Source organism: Pseudoliparis swirei, unplaced genomic scaffold (assembly GCF_029220125.1).
Source record: "Pseudoliparis swirei isolate HS2019 ecotype Mariana Trench unplaced genomic scaffold, NWPU_hadal_v1 hadal_27, whole genome shotgun sequence".
Classification (NCBI taxonomy): domain Eukaryota; kingdom Metazoa; phylum Chordata; class Actinopteri; order Perciformes; family Liparidae; genus Pseudoliparis; species Pseudoliparis swirei.
In genome coordinates this window covers 1,078,219-1,100,872 of record NW_026613263.1, presented here as the reverse complement: position 1 = coordinate 1,100,872, position 22,654 = coordinate 1,078,219, and the positions used below count along the sequence as shown (strand labels likewise).

The following is a 22,654-nucleotide window of genomic DNA, read 5'->3' as shown; positions in this document are numbered from 1 at the left end:
CACATGATGTCATCACGCAACACATGGTGTCATCACGCAACACATGATGTCAACACACAACACATGTCATCACACAACACATGATGTCATCACACAACACATGGTGTCATCACACAACACATGATGTCATCACGCAACACATGATGTCATCACACAACACATGGTGTCATCACACAACCAGTGGCGGCTGGTGAAATTTTTTTTTGGGGGGGCGCAGTTGGGCGACGCGGTTTAAATAGCACTCAACAATGAGAAGAAAAGAGGTTTTGAGTAGAATATTGTAAAAACCAAAGCTTTATTTCAAGAACACAGCGTGCTCAACACTGTCCAATAACAACTATCAACACACTGTAACTTTGGGCATGAGAGGTTCAGAGCAGAATTCTTTAAGAAACATTGGGTTGGGTTTTAGAGGTTTGCAAAATAAAAGAGTTTCACCCTCACATGAAAGAGGTTCAGAGCAGATGTTACAGATGTGGAACGGGCATGGAAGAAGTCGGCTCAGATGGTGGATTTTCCCAGCACTTATTTATTCTGCAGAAGACAACAGAACACACACATTTGCCTTCTGATCTGTCTCTGCACTTCCACTTCCCTCAGCAAAATAAAACCATTGTCCATGGAAGACAGGACCACATTAAATCTAAATAATAACAATTCTCATCAAAACCATGACATGTAACATACAAGGGAAAACAGAGACCCTAATGGACAAAATAAATAACTACATGAGCTAGAGTCATTTCAGCAGAAACAGAGAAAATTCTAACTTTGAACAAAGGGAAACACATACCTGCAGAAGACAACAGAACACACACATTTGCCTTCTGATCTGTCTCTGCACTTCCACTTCCTAGACATAAAACACAATTTACACAAGGAAAATATACGTGGGCGACCGGATGTAGCTAAACAAGCGGTGCCAAAGTGGCTCAATGAGACCGCCACCAAGCGTATATGTTGACGGTCTAAATGACCACGACAGCTGGACGCCGTGATCGTATTGCGACCATTACTGTATGTAACATAAACGGTTAATTTTATAAAAGAATATAGCCAAAATAGTGCAACATCGTTTTCACTCAACTCACCCTCAGCAATATAAAACCATTGTGAGCAGGGTTGCCAGGTCTGTGTGACAAAACCAGCCCAATGGCCAATCAAAACCAGCCCAAAACCAGCCCAATATCAGAACTCAAAATATGCCCGTGCCAAACCATATACACTGCTTTTAAAGTCCAACAGCATTGCTATCATTGCCAAATATATTGTAATATCTACAAAGTAACAACATATGTTTAGTTTGCCAGCATTAAAAGCAGTTTTCCCTAAACAGTTATTTCCCCTATGTCCTAAAATGGCCTTGTGTAATTAGATACAGTATATTATCATAAATAAAATGTGTACGTGCTGATCTGGAGTCAGTTTGGTAGGATTTGGGTATGAATAAATTATTTCATTTAAAATATGGATTTTATTTAAAGATATTCATGTAATTTGCATGCAAAATAGGTCTACCAACCAAGGACAAAAAAATTCAACCAAGAACACTTCAAAAGTGGCCCGATTCCAGGAAAACCGCGGACCTGGCAACACTGCTCTATGGGCTGAGGGAACATACGGGTCTCTGATCTGCCGAATAATCCAATCGCGGCGCACATTTGTGCACCCCAAGATTCGGTTTCATCCGCCAATGTGAAGCCGGTCTTTGCCAAACGACTGAAATGTTGTATCGATGCCGTACACACGTTAGACCAGCGCCCGAAAAGGGGGCTTCTCTCCGTGATAATGGCGATATATTATATTTTTCACATTAACTTAAGTGGTTGTTGACAGGGGCCACGGTCTCCCACACACATTTAGCGCAAACACGGTATATTTACTATTTAAATGATTTGGCATATAATGTTTTTGACATTTTTTTTTTTCTTTTTTTTTTTTCATCTCCAAATTTTAAGAGGGGCGGCGCCCTAGCGCCCCCTATGGACGAACCGCCACTGCACACAACACATGATGTCATCACGCAACACATGATGTCAACACGCAACACATGATGTCATCACACAACACATGATGTCATCACACAACTCATGGTGTCATCACGCAACACATGGTGTCATCACACAACACATGATGTCATCACACAACACATGGTGTCATCACGCAACACATGGTGTCATCACACAACACATGATGTCATCACACAACGCATGGTGTCATCACGCAACACATGGTGTCATCACACAACACATGATGTCATCACGCAACACATGGTGTCATCACACAACACATGATGTCAACACGCAACACATGATGTCATCACACAACACATGATGTCATCACACAACACATGTCATCACACAACACATGATGTCATCACGCAACACATGATGTCATCACACAACACATGTCATCACACAACACATGATGTCATCACACAACACATGATGTCATCACACAACACATGTCAACACACAACACGTCATCACACAACACATGATGTCATCACACAACACATGATGTCATCACACAACACATGTCATCACACAACACATGGTGTCATCACACAACACATGATGTCATCACACAACACGTCATCACACAACACATGGTGTCATCACACAACACATGATGTCATCACACAACACATGATGTCATCACACAACACATGATGTCATCACACAACACATGGTGTCATCACACAACACATGTCATCACACAACACATGATGTCATCACACAACACGTCATCACACAACACATGATGTCATCACACAACACATGGTGTCATCACGCAACACGTCATCACAGAACACATGATGTCATCACACAACACATGTCATCACACAACTCGTCATCACAGAACACATGATGTCATCACACAACACATGATGTCATCACACAACACATGGTGTCATCACACAACACATGTCATCACACAACACATGATGTCATCACACAACACATGTCATCACACAACACATGATGTCATCACACAACACATGGTGTCATCACGCAACACGTCATCACAGAACACATGATGTCATCACACAACACGTCATCACAGAACACATGATGTCATCACACAACACATGATGTCATCACACAACACATGGTGTCATCACACAACACATGATGTCATCACACAACACATGATGTCATCACACAACACATGTCATCACACAACACATGGTGTCATCACACAACACATGGTGTCATCACACAACACATGATGTCATCACACAACACATGGTGTCATCACACAACACATGATGTCATCACACAACACATGATGTCATCACACAACACATGTCATCACACAACACATGGTGTCATCACACAACACATGTCATCACACAACACATGATGTCATCACACAACACATGATGTCATCACACAACACATGGTGCAGGGCCTCAGGATGTGGTCTTGACCTGCTGGTGCATTGCCTCAGGTGGTGGTCTTGACCTGCTGGTGCAGGGTCTCAGGTGGTAGTCTGGACCTGCTGGTGCAGGGCCTGGGCCTGGGCCTTCAGGCTCTGGAACTCCCCCTGGATGAAGTCAGTCAAGGTCTTCCTCATTTCCAACTGAAAGAAACATTTAAAACATTTTGAACATAAAACGAGGGTGATTTTAATGACTGATTACTTAATCATTTATTTTGTTGATCAATTAATTAATTTGATGAATTAATTGATCATTTATTTTATTGATTCATTCATTTATTTTATTGTTTACTTGATCTTTTATTTTATTGATTACTTGATCCATTATTCTAAAGAATGTCAGAACACAAAAGAAACAACAACATATTCACAGAATGGAAATCATTTACTTTAATGATCAAAAGATTTTTACAAATAGTTGTATGTATATAATATGTATTGATATTAGGGCTGGGCACGTTAACGCGTTAATCTTGCGTTAAAGCAACACTATGTAACTTTTCACTTTTGGCGCCCCCTTCAGGTTTTTAGGTATTTAGGTATCGATTTCAGTGTCGTAAATACCCAGTGACGATAATTGCAGCCTCGCATACACTTGTATTGAGTTGGGATCATGTGTTGTCCTGTATTATAATAATATTATTATTATTATTTGTACGTGTCACAGGTTATAAAAGGTGACGAGGGGGAGGTGACGCGAGTTTTTTTTTGTTTGGAGCGCGCTGACCGACGGCGGACTCAGAACGGCAGCAATCCGGCGACTTTCTATTTTGGATTCATACCAACGGGCGGGATCACTAATAGAAGACTGCGCAGGAACACTGAACTGGGCCCAGCACCTACCGGACTAGGGTGAAGTAGCGCGGGGATTGAACGTGGCGCCTCGCCACGTCTCTGCCTGGTCGATCAGCTGTTTGCCGGCTTTTGGGGGGTGGCGTATACCGGGCGGCTCCAGAATCTTACATAGCGGAGTTATTTCCCCACAGACCCCCGATGGCAATAGCGGAGACGCAAATCGTCATATTAAAAGTCATTGTCGCGGCACAATTTTTTTCAAGCTGTTATTTTAAGGTCCAAAAGTTACATAGTGTTGCTTTAACGCATCAATTAATTAACGCCGACAATTATTTTATCGCGCGTTAACGCAGGTTTTATTATTTATTTTATTATTGTAAAAGTGTGTTACTCACAGGCTTTTATTTTGTAAAAGTCTGCTTCTGATTGCTGCGGAACCGGAAAAGAAAGTCATTCGTGGTTTAACAAACATGGAGAATCTCAACAAATGACGGCAGGTATGAGACGCCCTCAAGACACACATCACACGGAGAATACACCAGTTGTATGAAAAGGAGAGGACTGCAAAGCGACAGCTTCACAACGTGCTGTTGCTCTCTGGGGACGACTGGACATCGGGGGACCAGACGTCCTCTTTCCCCGGACATGCCCTGCTTTTGAGATCTACAAAATGCGTCCGGCAGGGATTCCAAAAACGTCGGGATTTTGCTTCGTCGGATATTTGTGTTACTCTGGGTTTTCATAAACTAGTATTTACCCCTTACAAGTTTTGGAAATGGTATCTCCCTTACGTTCCACCTTCTTGCGTGAGCTCTGACAGTATAGAGAGCAGTCATTGGTCGACCGATCTCAGGGTTGCCAGATACACGATAATTATCCTCCAAATCCAACCATGTTGAGCCTTTGGTACGATACTTCACCATCTCCAATCTGGCAACACGGAGCACCTTGCCGCCTCCACTAGTTCATTGTTGTTTGTGCTATAAACTCCAACCAGCGCCGCCGCTCCCAGAGGGCACCACGTCCTGAGGGGGCTCCACAAAATAGGCAACTAAAAAATCCTCATAGTTATAATAATTATAATGCCGATATTATTTCAGTCTAGAAATATTAGGCACCTTTTAGGCATGTATATCACAAAACAGGCAGAACAAGAGAGATGTTTAATCTCAGCCCCCCCACCCCCTCTTTTTCACAAACTCAAATCTGGTCACCCTACTGGACATCACTCGGTAACCACAATGACCTCGGAGTGACTGTGCATTATGTTGATGAGAAGTGGGCGCTGCATTCACACGCCCTGACTGTGATGAACACAGAGGAGACACATGATGCTGACACTTTACAGAAGTTGCACAGCAGTGGAATGTGTCAAATAAAGTCACCACACTGAGCACAGATAGAGCACCAAATATGATCCCTGCTGCCAGACGACTGCCTTTGATCATGTCCCCTGCTTCGCGTCTCCAGCGTTCTGTCACAGTGTCTCTGCATAACTGCGTTGGACAATGTCCTGACAGATTTTATGGCACTTTAGTTCATATGGCAGTACATTTAAAATAAGTGTCAAGTTCTAGGAATTGACAAACTGCACTGAAAGTGTTTTCTGGTGTCTCACTCTAACAGGGACAACAAATGTTATGGCACTTTCATTCATATGGCAGAACATTTAAAATAGAAGTGCGCTATACACTACTTTTGAATTAATTATTGGATTTTGCGTATACAAATGCGATTAATCGTGATTAATCGTGATTAATCAGGGAAATCATGCGATTAATCGCGATTAAAAATGTTAATCGTTGCCCAGCCCTAATTGATATACATTGTTTATATATTTATACTTTATATATTTATACTGTATATATATATATTATATATACAGATGTATATAATACCTAAAGATGTGACTATACAGTATTAATGATGCTTCCGGTTCATAATATACAGATTTCACACGGATTGAGAAAACATGGTTTCACTGCTGGTGTGATATAATGAAAGAGACATCTCTGGTGTGATATAATGAAAGAGACATCTCTGGTGTGATATAATGAAAGAGACATCTCTGGTGTGATATAATGAAAGAGACATCTCTGGTGTAATATAATGAAAGAGACATCTCTGGTGTAATATAATGAAAGAGACATCTCTAGTGTGATATAATGAAAGAGACATCTCTGGTGTAATATAATGAAAGACATCTCTAGTGTGATATAATGAAAGAGACATCTCTGGTGTAATATAATGAAAGAGACATCTCTGGTGTGATATAATGAAAGAGACACCTCTGGTGTAATATAATGAAAGAGACATCTCTGGTGTGATATAATGAAAGAGACATCTCTGGTGTAATATAATGAAAGAGACATCTCTGGTGTAATATAATGAAAGAGACATCTCTGGTGTGATATAATGAAAGAGACATCTCTGGTGTGATATAATGAAAGAGACATCTCTGGTGTAATATAATGAAAGAGACATCTCTGGTGTGATATAATGAAAGAGACATCTCTGGTGTAATATAATGAAAGAGACATCTCTGGTGTAATATAATGAAAGAGACATCTCTAGTGTAATATAATGAAAGAGACATCTCTGGTGTAATATAATGAAAGAGACATCTCTGGTGTAACATAATGAAAGAGACATCTCTGGTGTAATATAATGAAAGAGACATCTCTGGTGTGATATAATGAAAGAGACATCTCTGGTGTGATATAATGAAAGAGACATCTCTGGTGTGATATAATGAAAGAGACATCTCTGGTGTAATATAATGAAAGAGACATCTCTGGTGTAATATAATGAAAGAGACATCTCTGGTGTAATATAATGAAAGAGACATCTCTGGTGTAACATAATGAAAGAGACATCTCTGGTGTAATATAATGGCATCCAACACCACTGTAAAGAATCTTGGCGTTATCTTTGATCGGGACTTGTCCTTTAACTCCCACGTAAAGCAAATCTCAAGGACTGCATTCTTTCATCTACGTAATATTTCAAAAATCAGGCACATCTTGTCTCAAAAAGATGCAGAAAAATTGGTTCACGCGTTCGTTACTTGAGACTGGATTACTGCAACTCCTTATTATCAGGCTGCTCTAATAAATCTCTTAGGTCCCTCCAGTTGATCCAGAATGCTGCAGCTCGTGTTCTCACTAAAACTAAGAAAAGAGATCACATCACTCCTGCACTAGCTGCTCTGCACTGGCTCCCAGTAAAATCAAGAATCACTTTTAAAATTCTTCTCTTAACCTACAAAGCCTTGATTGGTGATGCACCATCATATCTTAAGGAGCTTGTAGTACCATATTGCCCGACTAGAGCTACGCTCACTAAATGCGGGACTACTTGTAGTTCCTAGAGTCTTAAAAAGTAGAATGGGAGCCAGAGCCTTTAGTTATCAAGCTCCTCTTTTATGGAACCAGCTTCCACCTTCAGTCCCGGAGGCAGACACAGTCACCTCGTTTAAGAGTAGAGTGAACACCTTCCTCTTTGACACAGCTTATAGTTAGGGCTGAATCAGGTTCACCTGGTCCAGCCTTGATATGCTGCTATAGGCTTATAGCTGCCGGGGGCGTTAGGATGCACTGAGTACCTATCTCCTCTTTTTCTCTCCTTAAGGATGAATTTTCATCTCTCAATCACACGTTACTAACTCTGCTTTCTCCCGGAGTCCTTGACTTCACGTCTCATGGGGTCATCGGACCCTATGAGACGACATAGATCCTATCTGCTGATGGATCATCGAGGTCTGGGTCGTGGAATTCCTGCTCCTGACTGCACCACTGTCCTGTTGAGACTCCGCCCACTGTTGAGACTCCGCCCACTCCTCCTCCCCACCGCCATCTGCCTGATGGATCGTGGAGGTCTCCATCGTGGAATATGCCTACTATGAACTATTCATACACTCTGTCATATTCATTGAATGTATTTTAACTCTAAATCTGTCCTTCTGTACACATTACATCTATTGCATCTGTCCATCCTGGAGAGGGATCCTCCTCTGTTCTCTCCTGCAGGTTTCTTCCCTTTTTTTCCCCCTGAAGGGTTATTTGGGAGTTTTTCCTGGTCCGATGTGAGGTTTTGGGGCAGGGATGTCTATGTGTACAGATTGTAAAGCACTCCGAGACAAATTTGTAATTTGTGAAATTGGGCTATACAAATAAACTGAATTGAATTGAATTGGTGTAATATAATGAAAGAGACATCTCTGGTGTAATATAATGAAAGAGACATCTCTGGTGTAATATAATAGTCACATCATTTATAGTTTGTCTCACCTGGCTCATGTTTTCGGCTCGGAGGGATTCCACCAGGTCCTTCACGCTGAACGGTTTCCCCACCAGGACGGTGATTTTCTGGAAGAAAAAACAACCGGTTCACCACCACAGAACTCGGCAGCAGGAAGTAGAGCGGCGGTCTGATGGAGCGTTCCCACCTTTCCAGTCCGAGGAACGTAGGGCGCCACGTTGGGCAGAACGTCATTCAGACCTGAGACAAAGCAGAGCACTTGGTTTTCATATGGAGATTTAAGACCACGAGTGGTCCTGCTGCTCTCACCTGAGCTGCAAGGCCATCCATACCATAATACAACTCTGGTTGTATAGAAGTCTATGCTTCATGTGTTAGAGCTGCATCAGGGTGTCTACAGGAATAAACCAGTGAAATTTAAGACTTTTTAAGACCACGTCTAAATAAAATTTAAGACCTAACGTACAAAGGAAATATACATTAATCTAAATTAATTAATTCAAAGTAAACACACTGATGTCTGTTCAAAATTAACAGTATGGTGTAATGCAAAAGGATAACACAAATGTCATTGCTGTTGTAAATTATATTTATTAATACAACATTTTCAGAACATTTAGGTCCCATGAACAAATGTCTATAAAATCAAGTAAATATATTTTTTAAATACGTGCAACAGTTCCTTTTGAACAAAAAAAATCTATAAAATAACATAAATAACATTTCCAGCTGCTTTTAAAATGCAAATACATTTACATAATAGAATGTATGTGTGTGTGTGTGTGTGTGTGTGAGAGAGTGAGTGAGTTCTCATATCTCTATGTGATGGATGTTTGTGCACAGGTTCATGTCTACTCCTGAGCTTTTGTGAATATACTAGGAAAACAATCCTTTTCAAACTGTATGAATACAAAAACTTCCAGTTGACATTTGGTCCATTCTCCTGGAAAAAAGAAAAAAAAGGCAGACATTAGCCAACAGTCAACACATCTTTTTATGACACCACCACTTCAGATTAATGTCAGACTGGATAAATATGAATGAAAACTATTTTTACAAATTAAGCAACGTGAGCCATCCCTTGAGCCTAGTGAACACTATGTAGACATATTGACAGGTAAACACCACTCTACTACCATTCTAAAACTATTTTTAATTAGTCTAATTCATGTGTAGTGCGCCTATCCATAGCTGTTATTAACTTGACACATGAGTAGAGCTTAACTATATGAAACACACTCATATACATGAGGATAGTTAATACATATATATTTATGTTAGACTTACTTTGAGATGCTGAAGTAGGTCCTGGGCGTGTCATGGCCCATGAGCTGTGCTCCATAGGATCCTGACTGGACGTGGTCATTTCACCAATAGCGCACATGAAGTCCAGCTGTCTGCTCGCGGTGGTCTGGTCCAGAGTCTCGTGGAACAGAATGAAGAACTCACTGCAGCGTTGGACTTCGGTGATGAGCTCTTTGTTGCACGGCGCTGGATTTCCTCCGGTGACCTCCAGCGTTGTAGTTGACGTTGTTGCGGGCGGCGGAGCAGGAGCTAGCGGCGGAGCAGGAGCTAGCGGCGGAGCAGCAGCTCGCGGCGGAGCAGGAACTTGCGGCGGAGCAGCAGCTAGCCCCGCGGGCTGCTGGCGGCATTCGCTAGTCTCTGTGCTTCTTGCTCTGCTCGTGAGATTCCACCGCTGGAAAGTCTCCCGACACACAACGCAGCTTCAGAAGCATTTCACCGACCGTGACCAGAAACACTCGTTCTTTTCAAGCCGTTGTTGAACTTGCCTCCTGCCATGTTTTCTAAAGTAGCCGATGCTTCACGTTGTAGGGGATTGATGGGACCGAATACGCGGGGCCCCTTTAAGAGAAGGGGCGTGGCCCCGGTGACACCAGAGACACCGCAGAGCAACCGGAGCAAAATACGGACGTGGCGGAACAGATTGCCTCATATTCGTAATGACATGACACCCAAAAAATTTAAGACCAATCCAATCTGAATTTAAGACAATTTAAGACTTTTTAAGGCCTTATTTTTAGGAAAAGCAATTTAAGACTTTTTAAGACTTTTTAATGCCCCGCGGACACCCTGTGCATTCTCTCTCCTGACCACCAGGGGGCGACTCCTCTGGTTGTATAGAAGTCTATAGAAAGTGACTCTACTTTTCGAACACCTTCAAGGTACCGAAACCCAAACAGTTGAGAACCCAACCAACCATGAACATCACATCTACATGTTTACTCTGAATGCCGTTCAGAAGAATACAATGTGCCTTGTGCTTTCACAACGACAGCAATGGATGCATGTTGTCACTTTGCTTCCTCTGTATTGAATTCTCTTAAAATAAAAACGCAGACATTTTGCTTTTCCATCTATCCTCTCGTGAATGTAGTGGACTCCATCTCTAAAGACAAAGTGATGACATAGCAGCAACATGTGATGACGTCATCTTACTCACCCACATGCCAGAGCGGCAGGATGATGGGGTTGAGGGAGCACTCTGCTATGAGCCGACCTATCCCTAATACACAAAGACCGTACAGACATGTTGCAAAAGCTCTGTTGATCATCACTAATCTCTTATGCTGGACATGTCGAGCAGCGTCACACTGGACTCACCCCACTTCAACCGAATGGATTCCTCCGTCATATTCACTTTGCCTGTCGAAAGAGAGAGGAAGGGCTTATTTCACAGGACAAAACCTTTGGTTGTGTAAAGTCAAGACTATGCTTCATGTGTTAAAGCTGCATTCTCTCTCCTCCTCTGGTTATACCCAAGTTAAATAAATCCTTAAACCACAAACCAGTTGAGTGACAACATGTCTCCACTTCTTATCTTCATCTCATATATGTTATTATGAATATTATTATATGTTATTATATATATATGTTTATATATGTTATTTATATATGATATATGTTTATCTTTATACTTATATATTATAGATGTTATTAAATATGTTATTATATATATGTTTATATATGTTATTTATATATTATATAGGATTTTATATTTACTTATATATTATAGATGTTATTAAATATGTTATTATATATGTTATTATACGTGTTATTATAGATATTATTATATATGTTATTTCCACTGCAAGAATAGAAAGAGGAATGTTAGAATACCTTCAGGAAAGATGTGTACCCACTCTCCACTGTTCAGCTTCTCCACCATGAAGTCCATTCCTCTCTGGTACACGCCGTCGCCTGCAGGAAACACAACATGGCGTGAGACGGCGAGTTCACGTCGGGGAATCAACAACAACAGACTCACCTCTGCAGACCGGAACGCACTTCCCACGACTGAAGAACCTGGAGTGCAGCTCTTTCGTGAAACAGATGTCCGATGCTGTCGGAGTCCTACGCGGTTTCAGAAAAATAACAATGCGGAGGATTTAAACCGAAATCCCGAGTGATTGCCGAGTGGGACGGAACTCACCAGCGCATCTTGTTGAAGGTCCACAGCTGTCTGAACCTCAGCACACCTGTTGGCACACGGGACGGTTCTCACTGATCATGTGACGTGTGATGTCAGAGGGCACTTCTGTTGCTTACCCCAGATATGTGGGTCATCCATATAAGACTGGTGATTGGACAGAGTGATGAGGGGCGTGTCTGAGGGCCGCCTGTCAATCAAGTCCAACAAAACCTCGTGGTTGTGGACCGTCAAGCAGTTCATGTAGTCTGAAGATTAAGAAAAAACTGTGGGAATTCTACATTACAAGTAAAAGTTCTGCATAAAAAAACTGAGAAGTAAAACATATTTATAGTGCAGTGAAATGTTTCCCGTGAGTGTATAATGATTAGATAATCATTAGGAAGGAACACTTCACGCTCCAGTTTATCATAAACATACATCATCACATGAAGGAACACTTCATCCTTCAGTGTATCATAAACATTCATTATCGCATGAAGAAACACTTCATCCTCCAGTTTATCATAAACATTTCATCATCACATGAAGAAACACTTCATCCTCCAGTTTATCATAAACATTTCATCATCACATGAAGAAATACTTCATCCTCCAGTTTATCATAAACATTCATCATCACATGAAGAAACACTTCATCGTTCAGTTTATCATGAACATTCATCATCATATGAAGAAACACTTCATCCTTCAGTTTATCATAAACATTCATCATCGCATGAAGAAACACTTCATCCTCCAGTTTATCATAAACATTCATCATCACATGAAGAAACACTTCATCGTTCAGTTTATCATAAACATTCATCATTGCATGAAGAAACACTTCATCCTCCAGTTTATCATAAACAATCATCATCACATAAAGGAACACTTCATCCTCCAGTTTATCATAAACATTCATCATCACATAAAGGAACACTTCATCCTCCAGTTTATCATGAACATTCATCATCACATGAAGGAACACTTCATCCTCCAGTTTATCATAAACAATCATCATCACATAAAGGATCACTTCATCCTCCAGTTTATCATAAACATTCATCACATGAAGGAACACTTCATCCTCCAGTTTATCATAAACAATCATCATCACATAGAGGAACACTTCATCCTCCAGTTTATCATAAACATTCATCATCACATAAAGGAACACGTCATCCTCCAGTTTATCATGAACATTCATCATCACATGAAGGAACACTTCATCCTCCAGTTTATCATAAACATTCATCATCACATAGAGGAACACTTCATCCTCCAGTTTATCATAAACATTCATCATCACATGAAGGAACACTTCATCCTCCAGTTTATCATGAACATTCATCATCACATGAAGGAACACTTCATCCTCCAGTTTATCATAAACATTCATCATCACATAAAGGAACACGTCATCCTCCAGTTTATCATAAACATTCATCATCACATGAAGGAACACTTCATCCTTCAGTTTATCATAAACATTCATCATCACATAGAGGAACACTTCATCCTCCAGTTTATCATAAACATTCATCATCACATGAAGGAACACTTCATCCTTCAGTTTATCATAAACATTCATCATCACATGAAGGAACACTTCATCCTCCAGTTTATCATAAACATTCATCATCACATGAAGGAACACTTCATCCTCCAGTTTATCATAAACATTCATCATCACATAGAGGAACACTTCATCCTCCAGTTTATCATAAACACTCATCGCATGACGGAACACTTCATCCTCCAGTTTATCATAAACATTCATCATCACATAAAGGAACACGTCATCCTCCAGTTTATCATGAACATTCATCATCACATGAAGGAACACTTCATCCTCCAGTTTATCATAAACACTCATCATCGCATGAAGGAACACTTCATCCTCCAGTTTATCATCACATCTCAAGAGAACTCACGGGTCCAGAAGTAGGAGTAGGAGCCCACCATCCCCATGATCAGTGAGCTGGAGATCCTCCAGGCCAAAGCAGGGCATTGTGGGAACGGCCATCTGACCTCCAGGGGCATCACGGCACCTGAACCACACAAACACAACCGCGGTGGGAGGAGTTAAAGAGCCATGTGTAGAATGAAGAGGTGCATTATGGGAAGTGTAAACTAAAGTCAGGATCTGTCCGCCGTTTCCGTGTTTATCTTTTCTCTATTGATGAAGGGTCAGAAGAAACTCGCCCGTCTCCTCTTGAACTGGAGGACCAGGGATGAGCCACATCTCCATAGCAACGGGATGACCCTCACGCCAACAGGACTCGACTTCCTAAACCTTCCTACACCTTACATCCGCTCTTGTTTTCTGCCCTGAATGATTTATGTTTTACGAAAGAACAATAGTATCATAATGTATATATAGTGATGAGTATATACTGATGGGTATATATACATATAGTGATGAGTATATATACATATAGTGATGGGTATATATACATATACTGATGAGTATATATACATATAGTGATGAGTATATATAGTGATGAGTATATATACATATAGTGATGAGTATATATACATATAGTGATGAGTATATATACATATAGTGATGGGTATATATACATATACTGATGAGTATATATACATATAGTGATGAGTATATATACATATAGTGATGAGTATATATAGTGATGGGTATATATACATATAGTGATGAGTATATATACATATACTGATGAGTATATATACATATAGTGATGAGTATATATACATATAGTGATGAGTATATATACATATAGTGATGAGTATATATAGTGATGGGTATATATACATATAGTGATGAGTATATATACATATACTGATGAGTATATATACATATAGTGATGAGTATATATACATATAGTTATGAGTATATATACATATAGTGATGAGTATATATAGTGATGAGTATATATACATATAGTGATGAGTATATATAGTGATGAGTATATATAGTGATGAGTATATATACATATAGTGATGAGTATATATACATATAGTGATGAGTATATATAGTGATGAGTATATATACATATAGTGATGGGTATATATACATATAGTGATGAGTATATATAGTGATGAGTATATATACATATACTGATGAGTATATATACATATAGTGATGAGTATATACATATAGTGATGAGTATATATACTGATGAGTATATATACATATAGTGATGGGTATATATACATATACTGATGAGTATATATACATATAGTGATGAGTATATACATATAGTGATGAGTATATATAGTGATGAGTATATATACATATAGTGATGAGTATATATACATATAGTGATGGGTATATATACATATACTGATGAGTATATATACATATAGTGATGGGTATATATACATATACTGATGAGTATATATACATATAGTGATGAGTACCCGTGTTGCAGCCCACCTCAGAACGAGGTCTATGATCACATGTGGTGATGCTTATGGTCGAGGTGGACTCTAAATCTATTATAATAAGACAGCAGAATGGTTTTTCTGTTGATTACATGTTGCATTATTAATCTGCAGCGGGGAACAAGGACACAGTAGCAGGACATGGACATACTTAAGTACCTCAAAGTACTGCGAACTTGTGATCTTCAAAGAACTAAACTAAATAAATAACGTTTTATTTGTGATGCTTTATAACATACACTACACATACACACATATGTAGAACTTCTCTTTATAACATACACTACACATACACACGTATGTAGAGCTTCTCTTCATAACATACACAACACATACACACATATGTAGAGATTCTCTTTATAACATACACTACACGTACACACGTATGTATTCATGTGTATGAGAGATTATTTTACACTTCTAGAGAACTTTAATAACATGAATTACGGAAAACAAGATCAAACGCTTACCGCTCCGCTGCTGTTGTTCACCGACCCCGGAAGTCGCGCAGAGCATTTTGGGTATTGTGGTTTCTTTCGGAGCGGATGTAGATAAAAAGCACCTTTGACGTCATAATGTTCACGACGTGCAGGTCGTAGTGAGAACCGGTTTGTTTTTTACTCGGCTTCATACATAATATGTGTGACGTCAGGTCGTGTTTAAAGTAGCTCACGAGCCGGTTTCCGAGTTCTTCTTCTTCTTCTTTTTTAACGGCGGTTGTCATCCATATTATTGATGCATTACCGCTACCCTCTGGAGTACTATTCCGTCAGTTGACGCCTTACCCCCAAAACAAACAAAACCAACAAAACAAAAAACCAAATATATATATATATATATAAAATATATATAAATTTTTAATGTAACCCTCATCCCTACATTTCAACTATACCCTATAATAAACCCCTGTGTCCTTTAAGAACGTGAACAGTACTCTAATCTTTGCTCTCCCCCCCATGCTCAGTATTCCCTTCAGTGGACACTCACGCACCCCCAATTCCCCCAGTTTCTTCCTCATCACCTCTATGAGTCTCATGCGCCTTACAATGAACCACCACATGCTCCACTGACTCCTCTTCTCCACATGCTTCACACAGCCCTGTCTGGTGTTTCACGATCATTTCCAGTGTCATGTTGAGTGCAGTGCGGCCCACCGTAGCCTTGTCAGCACTGTTTCCTCTCTCCTGTTCCAACTTCCCACCCTGGTTGCCGTAACACTCCTTTGAATAAGATACAAATGTCTCCCTTTTTTCTCTGTCCCACCTATTTTGCCACATTTGGTTGACGTTTTCCCAGATAATACTCTTGACCTCCGCCTTACTGATGCTAACTCTCATTTCTATGTCTCCTTTCTTTAAGCCCTCTTTGCTAACTTGTCTGCCCTCTCATTCCCACTCACCCCTATATGTGCTAGAACCCACATGAATGTCACCTGACCTCCCTGGTTGGTTACGCGTGTGCGGTTTCCGAGTTGACAACTGCAATGCTGTAAAGTGATCAAACTGCTGTAAACTGCTGCAAAGAGATCAAACTGCTGTAAACTGCTGTAAAGTGATCAGACTGCTTTAAAGGGATCAAACTGGTGTCGTTCTGCAGCCTCAGCACTCATTCTTCTCTTGGACTTCAGTTACAGAAGCTTTGATGAAAGAGTTAAAGTGGTAAGCTTATGTTTCTGATCGTCATGTATGTTGTCAACATGTGTTTCTTGAACTATTGCATGCATATAAACCAGAACAAGATAAACGAGACAGTGCTAGTGTGTTATTTAATCCAGTATATATGTATATATATATATATATATATATATATATATATATATATATATATACACACACACACAGGCACGTGCACAGACATTTTGGGGGGCAGGTGCTCAAACCCAAAAAAAGGGCACCCAATGCCAAAAAAAATTTCTGACAGAGTTGAAGCATTAGCATCAATACACTGATGACGCTGTCCTCAACCTGCGTTTCCTCTGGCAGCATCAGACAGCATGTCGGGGCGAAATTCTCACAATAACTCAAATAAATGCCCCGTCGGATATTAAAACACATTTGGGGGGACTTGATGACAGAAAGAGTAACTTTTATTCTTAAATACTGATGAATGAAAAAAATGTGTCTCCAGCAAAAAGGGCACTTTACTCATCCAGGGCAAAGGGGAGGAGCTTGAGCACCACTAGGGCTCTACCTGTGCACATGCCTGCACACACATATATGTATTCACACAAACATATATATATATATACCAGAGCTACCAACTCTCACGGTTTCGCCGTGTGACACACGCTTTTGCATGTTTTCACGCTCTCATGCCACACAACCAATATCTCACGGCAAAAGAAATTCTGATTTTGGGCCGAGGTGCGTTGGTTTCTTTTTAAACTCCGCGACGATAGATGGCGCTAAGGAGCGCATCTATAAACCTATTCGCTGCATAGACATCCTGTTTACCCCAAAGAGTCCCGAAGTTAGCAACAGAAGAAGATTTTCAAACAGACACAACGAGCAGAGACTACGGTGTGTTAGTGCAAGGCTCTCAAGTGTCACGCATTGAGCGGGACAGTCACGTATCGGTCTTACATCACGCACTCCCGCCACACATCGTATTTCTCACGCTGAAAAAACTCTCGGCTATTTAATGTTTTAATGTGCCGCCAACATGAGCCGCGCTGCCCTCACCGTGGAGGAATCAAACGCTCCCCTGGAGTTCTGCTGTGAGGAGCCACTTATCAGCCAATCAAAAAAAAGAAATGGGCGACACAATAGACAATCAGAAGAAAAACCGTATCTGTTGTATCTGGGTAAGATTTAATCCAGCAACCAATGAAAATAAAGCATCCTGGATAGATATGTCACTCTTGCCTGTTTTCAAAACTTAAGAGCCCTGTTAATGACATGTGGTTCAATTAAGTTCTCACTCTCTTAAACTTTAAATCTTGAAATAATGTGTTGTGTTTGTGCGTGTGATTTTGTGTGGTGATGTAAACTCAGCTGTCATAACAAGCAGCAGGAGAGCATCGTGTTAACTTCTTGGTATAACCTCTTGGTAGACTGCATGCTCAACACATCAGAGCATTGTTTGTTAAGGCTGGCCACATAGCATTTATCTCTTTATTTGCAGGCCTAAGAAAAGGACCCTCTCAATAAATTTCCAAACAGCACTTTGAACAAGTAAGATGTATTATAAAGAATTTAACATAAAGACAGGACATCTGTGCAATAGAATTAGGCATGTTTTTGTAAATGAGAGTAGAGTTATTAAAAAACATTTACATTTTTTAAGGTAGCAAAGATGCCTCGTAAAATACCTTTGCCAGGCCAGAATGCAGGGTACAACATGGGTACAACATGGGTACAACATGGGGACAACATGGGTACAACATGGGGACAACATGGGTACAACATAGGTACAACATGGGTACAACATGGGTACAACTTGGGTACAACATGGGTACAACATGGGGACAACATGGGTACAACATGGGTACAACATGGGGACAACATGGGTACAACATGGGTACAACATGGGTACAACATGGGGACAACATGGGAACAACATGAAGACAACATGGTGACAACATGGGTACAACATGGCGACAACATGGGGACAACATGGGGACAACATGGGTACAACATGGGACAACATGGGGACAACATGGGTACAACATGGGGACAACATGGGAACAACATGAAGACAACATGGTGACAACATGGTGACAACATGGGTACAACATGGCGACAACATGGGGACAACATGGGGACAACATGGGACAACATGGGACAACATGGGGACAACATGGGACAACATGGGGACAACATGGGACAACATGGGGACAACATGGGGACAACATGGGACAACATGGGGACAACATGGGGACAACATGGGGACAACATGGGGACAACATGGGACAACATGGGGACAACATGGGTACAACATGGGACAACATGGGGACAACATGGGTACAACATGGGGACAACATGGGTACAACATGGGGACAACATGGGACAACATGGGACAACATGGGGACAACAGGTACAACATGGGGACAACATGGGGACAACATGGGACAACATGGGGACAACATGGAACATGGGGACAACATGGAGACAACATGGGTACAACATGGGGACAACATGGGACAACATGGGTACAACACGGGGACAACATGGGGACAACATGGAGACAACATGGGGACAACATGGGGACAACATGGGTACAACATGGGGACAACATGGGGACACCATGGGACAACATGGGTACAACATGGGGACAACATGGGTACAACATGGGGACAACATGGGACAACATGGGGACAACATGGGGACAACATGGGGACAACATGGGGACAACATGGGTACAACATGGGGACAACATGGGGACAACATGGGACAACATGGGTACAACATGGGACAACATGGGGACAACATGGGTACAACATGGGGACAACATGGGGACAACATGGGTACAACATGGGGACAACATGGGGACAACATGGGTACAACATGGGGACAACATGGGGACAACATGGGGACAACATGGGACAACATGGGGACAACATGGGACAACATGGGACAACATGGGACAACATGGGTACAACATGGGGACAACATGGGTACAACATGGGGACAACATGGGGACAACATGGGGACAACATGGGTACAACATGGGGACAACATGGGGACAACATGGGTACAACATGGGGACAACATGGGTACAACATGGGACAACATGGGACAACATGGGGACAACATGGGGACAACATGGGTACAACATGGGGACAACATGGGACCACATGGGACAACATGGGGACAACATGGGTACAACATGGGGCAACATGGGTACAACATGGGGACAACATGGATACAACATGGGGACAACATGGGTCCAACATGGGTACAACATGGGGACAACATGGGTACAACATGGGGACAACATGGGGACAACATGGGTACAACATGGGTACAACATGGGGACAACATGGGGACAACATGGGGACAACATGGGTACAACATGGGGACAACATGGGGACAACATGGGGACAACATGGGGCAACAAGGGTACAACATGGGGACAACATGGGTACAACATGGGGACAACATGGGTACATGTGGACAACATGGGTACAACATGGGGACAACATGAGGACAACATGGGGACAACATGGGGACAACATGGGACAACATGGGGACAACATGGGTACAACATGGGGACAACATGGGTACAACATGGGGACAACATGGGGACAACATTACAACATGGGGACAACATGGGGACAACATGGGGACAACATGGGTACAACATGGGGACAACATGGGGACAACAACATGGGGACAACATGGGACAACATGGGGACAACATGGGTACAACATGGGGACAACATGGGGACAACATGGGTACAACATGGGGACAACATGGGGACAACATGGGGACAACATGGGTACAACATGGGGACAACATGGGGACAACATGGGTACAACATGGGGACAACATGGGGACAACATGGGTACAACATGGGGACAACATGGGGACAACATGGGGACAACATGGGGACAACATGGGACAACATGGGGCAAACATGGGGACAACATGGGACAACATGGGTACAACATGGGTACAACATGGGGACAACATGGGGACAACATGGGTACAACATGGGGACAACATGGGTACAACATGGGTACAACATGGGTACAACATGGGGACAACATGGGGACAACATGGGGACAACATGGGGACAACATGGGGACAACATGGGGACAACATGGGGACAACATGGGGACAACATGGGTACAACATGGGGACAACATGGGTACAACATGGGGACAACATGGGGACAACATGGGTACAACATGGGGACAACATACAACATGGGTACAACATGGGGACAACATGGGGACAACATGGGTACAACATGGGGACAACATGGGGACAACATGGGTACAACATGGGGACAACATGGGTACAACATGGGGACAACATGGGACAACATGGGTACAACACAGGGACAACACGGGGACAACATGGGTACAACATGGGGACAACATGGGTACAACATGGGGACAACATGGGGACAACATGGAGACAACATGGGGACAACATGGGTACAACATGGGGACAACATGGGGACAACATGGGGACAACATGGGTACAACATGGGGACAACATGGGTACAACATGGGACAACATGGGGACAACATGGGGACAACATGGGGCAACATGGGGACAACATAGGTACAACATGGGGACAACATGGGACAACATGGGGACAACATGGGTACAACATGGGGACAACATGGGGACAACATGGGGCAACATGGGGACAACATGGGTACAACATGGGGACAACATGGGGACAACATGGGGACAACATGGGACAACATGGGGACAACATGGGGACAACATGGGACAACATGGGTACAACATGGGGACAACATGGGGACAACATGGGGACAACATGGGGACAACATGGGACAACATGGGGACAACATGGGGCAACATGGGACAACATGGGGACAACATGGGTACAACATGGGGACAACATGGGACAACATGGGGACAACATGGGGACAACATGGGTACAACATGGGGACAACATGGGTACAACATGGGGACAACATGGGGACAACATGGGTACAACATGGGGACAACATGGGGACAACATGGGTACAACATGGGGACAACATGGGGACAACATGGGGACAACATGGGGACAACATGGGTACAACATGGGGACAACATGGGGACAACATGGGGACAACATGGGTACAACATGGGGACAACATGGGGACAACATGGGGACAACATGGGGACAACATGGGACAACATGGGGACAACATGGGTACAACATGGGACAACATGGGTACAACATGGGTACAACATGGGGACAACATGGGTACAACATGGGGACAACATGGGGACAACATGGGGACAACATGGGTACAACATGGGGACAACATGGGGACAACATGGGGACAACATGTGACACATGGGTACAACATGGGGACAACATGGGTACAACATGGGACACCATGGGACAACATGGGGACAACATGGGGACAACATGGGACAACATGGGGACAACATGGGGACAACATGGGTACAACATGGGGACAACATGGGGCAACATGGGGACAACATGGGACAACATGTGGACAACATGGGTACAACATGGGACAACATGGGGACAACATGGGTACAACATGGGGACAACATGGGGACAACATGGGGACAACATGGGGACAACATGGGGACAACATGGGGACAACATGGGACAACATGGGGACAACATGGGACAACATG

The 22,654-nt window shown here is 42.1% G+C and overlaps 1 protein-coding gene and 1 long non-coding RNA gene across 5 annotated transcripts; both read right to left on the bottom strand.

Moving 5' to 3' along the window:
• Nucleotides 1-793: 793 nt before the first annotated feature.
• tafazzin (tafazzin, phospholipid-lysophospholipid transacylase) lies at nt 794-16,775 on the bottom strand. Of its 4 annotated transcripts, XM_056410787.1 has the most exons (12): nt 15,823-16,770; nt 13,864-13,980; nt 12,067-12,195; nt 11,951-11,996; nt 11,786-11,871; nt 11,638-11,718; nt 11,122-11,163; nt 10,961-11,023; nt 8,687-8,739; nt 8,529-8,606; nt 3,434-3,585; nt 794-853 (listed from the first exon to the last, which is right to left on the bottom strand). In XM_056410787.1, the coding sequence occupies exons 1-11, from the start codon at nt 15,866-15,868 to the stop codon at nt 3,484-3,486; spliced, it is 843 nt and encodes a 280-aa protein (XP_056266762.1). In that variant the 5' UTR covers nt 15,869-16,770; the 3' UTR covers nt 794-853; nt 3,434-3,483. The 4 variants fall into 4 exon arrangements, with proteins under 4 accessions (XP_056266762.1, XP_056266765.1, XP_056266764.1 ...); XM_056410789.1 differs by lacking the exons at nt 794-853; nt 8,687-8,739 and adding an exon at nt 4,635-4,668 and having other exon boundaries at nt 3,493-3,585; nt 15,823-16,775; XM_056410788.1 differs by lacking the exon at nt 794-853 and adding an exon at nt 4,635-4,668 and having other exon boundaries at nt 3,532-3,585; nt 8,529-8,739; nt 15,823-16,773.
• LOC130191123 (uncharacterized) lies at nt 9,071-10,954 on the bottom strand. Its single transcript, XR_008831124.1, has 2 exons — nt 9,787-10,954; nt 9,071-9,442 (listed from the first exon to the last, which is right to left on the bottom strand). It is a non-coding gene; the product is annotated as an uncharacterized LOC130191123 (long non-coding RNA).
• Nucleotides 16,776-22,654: the final 5,879 nt, after the last annotated feature.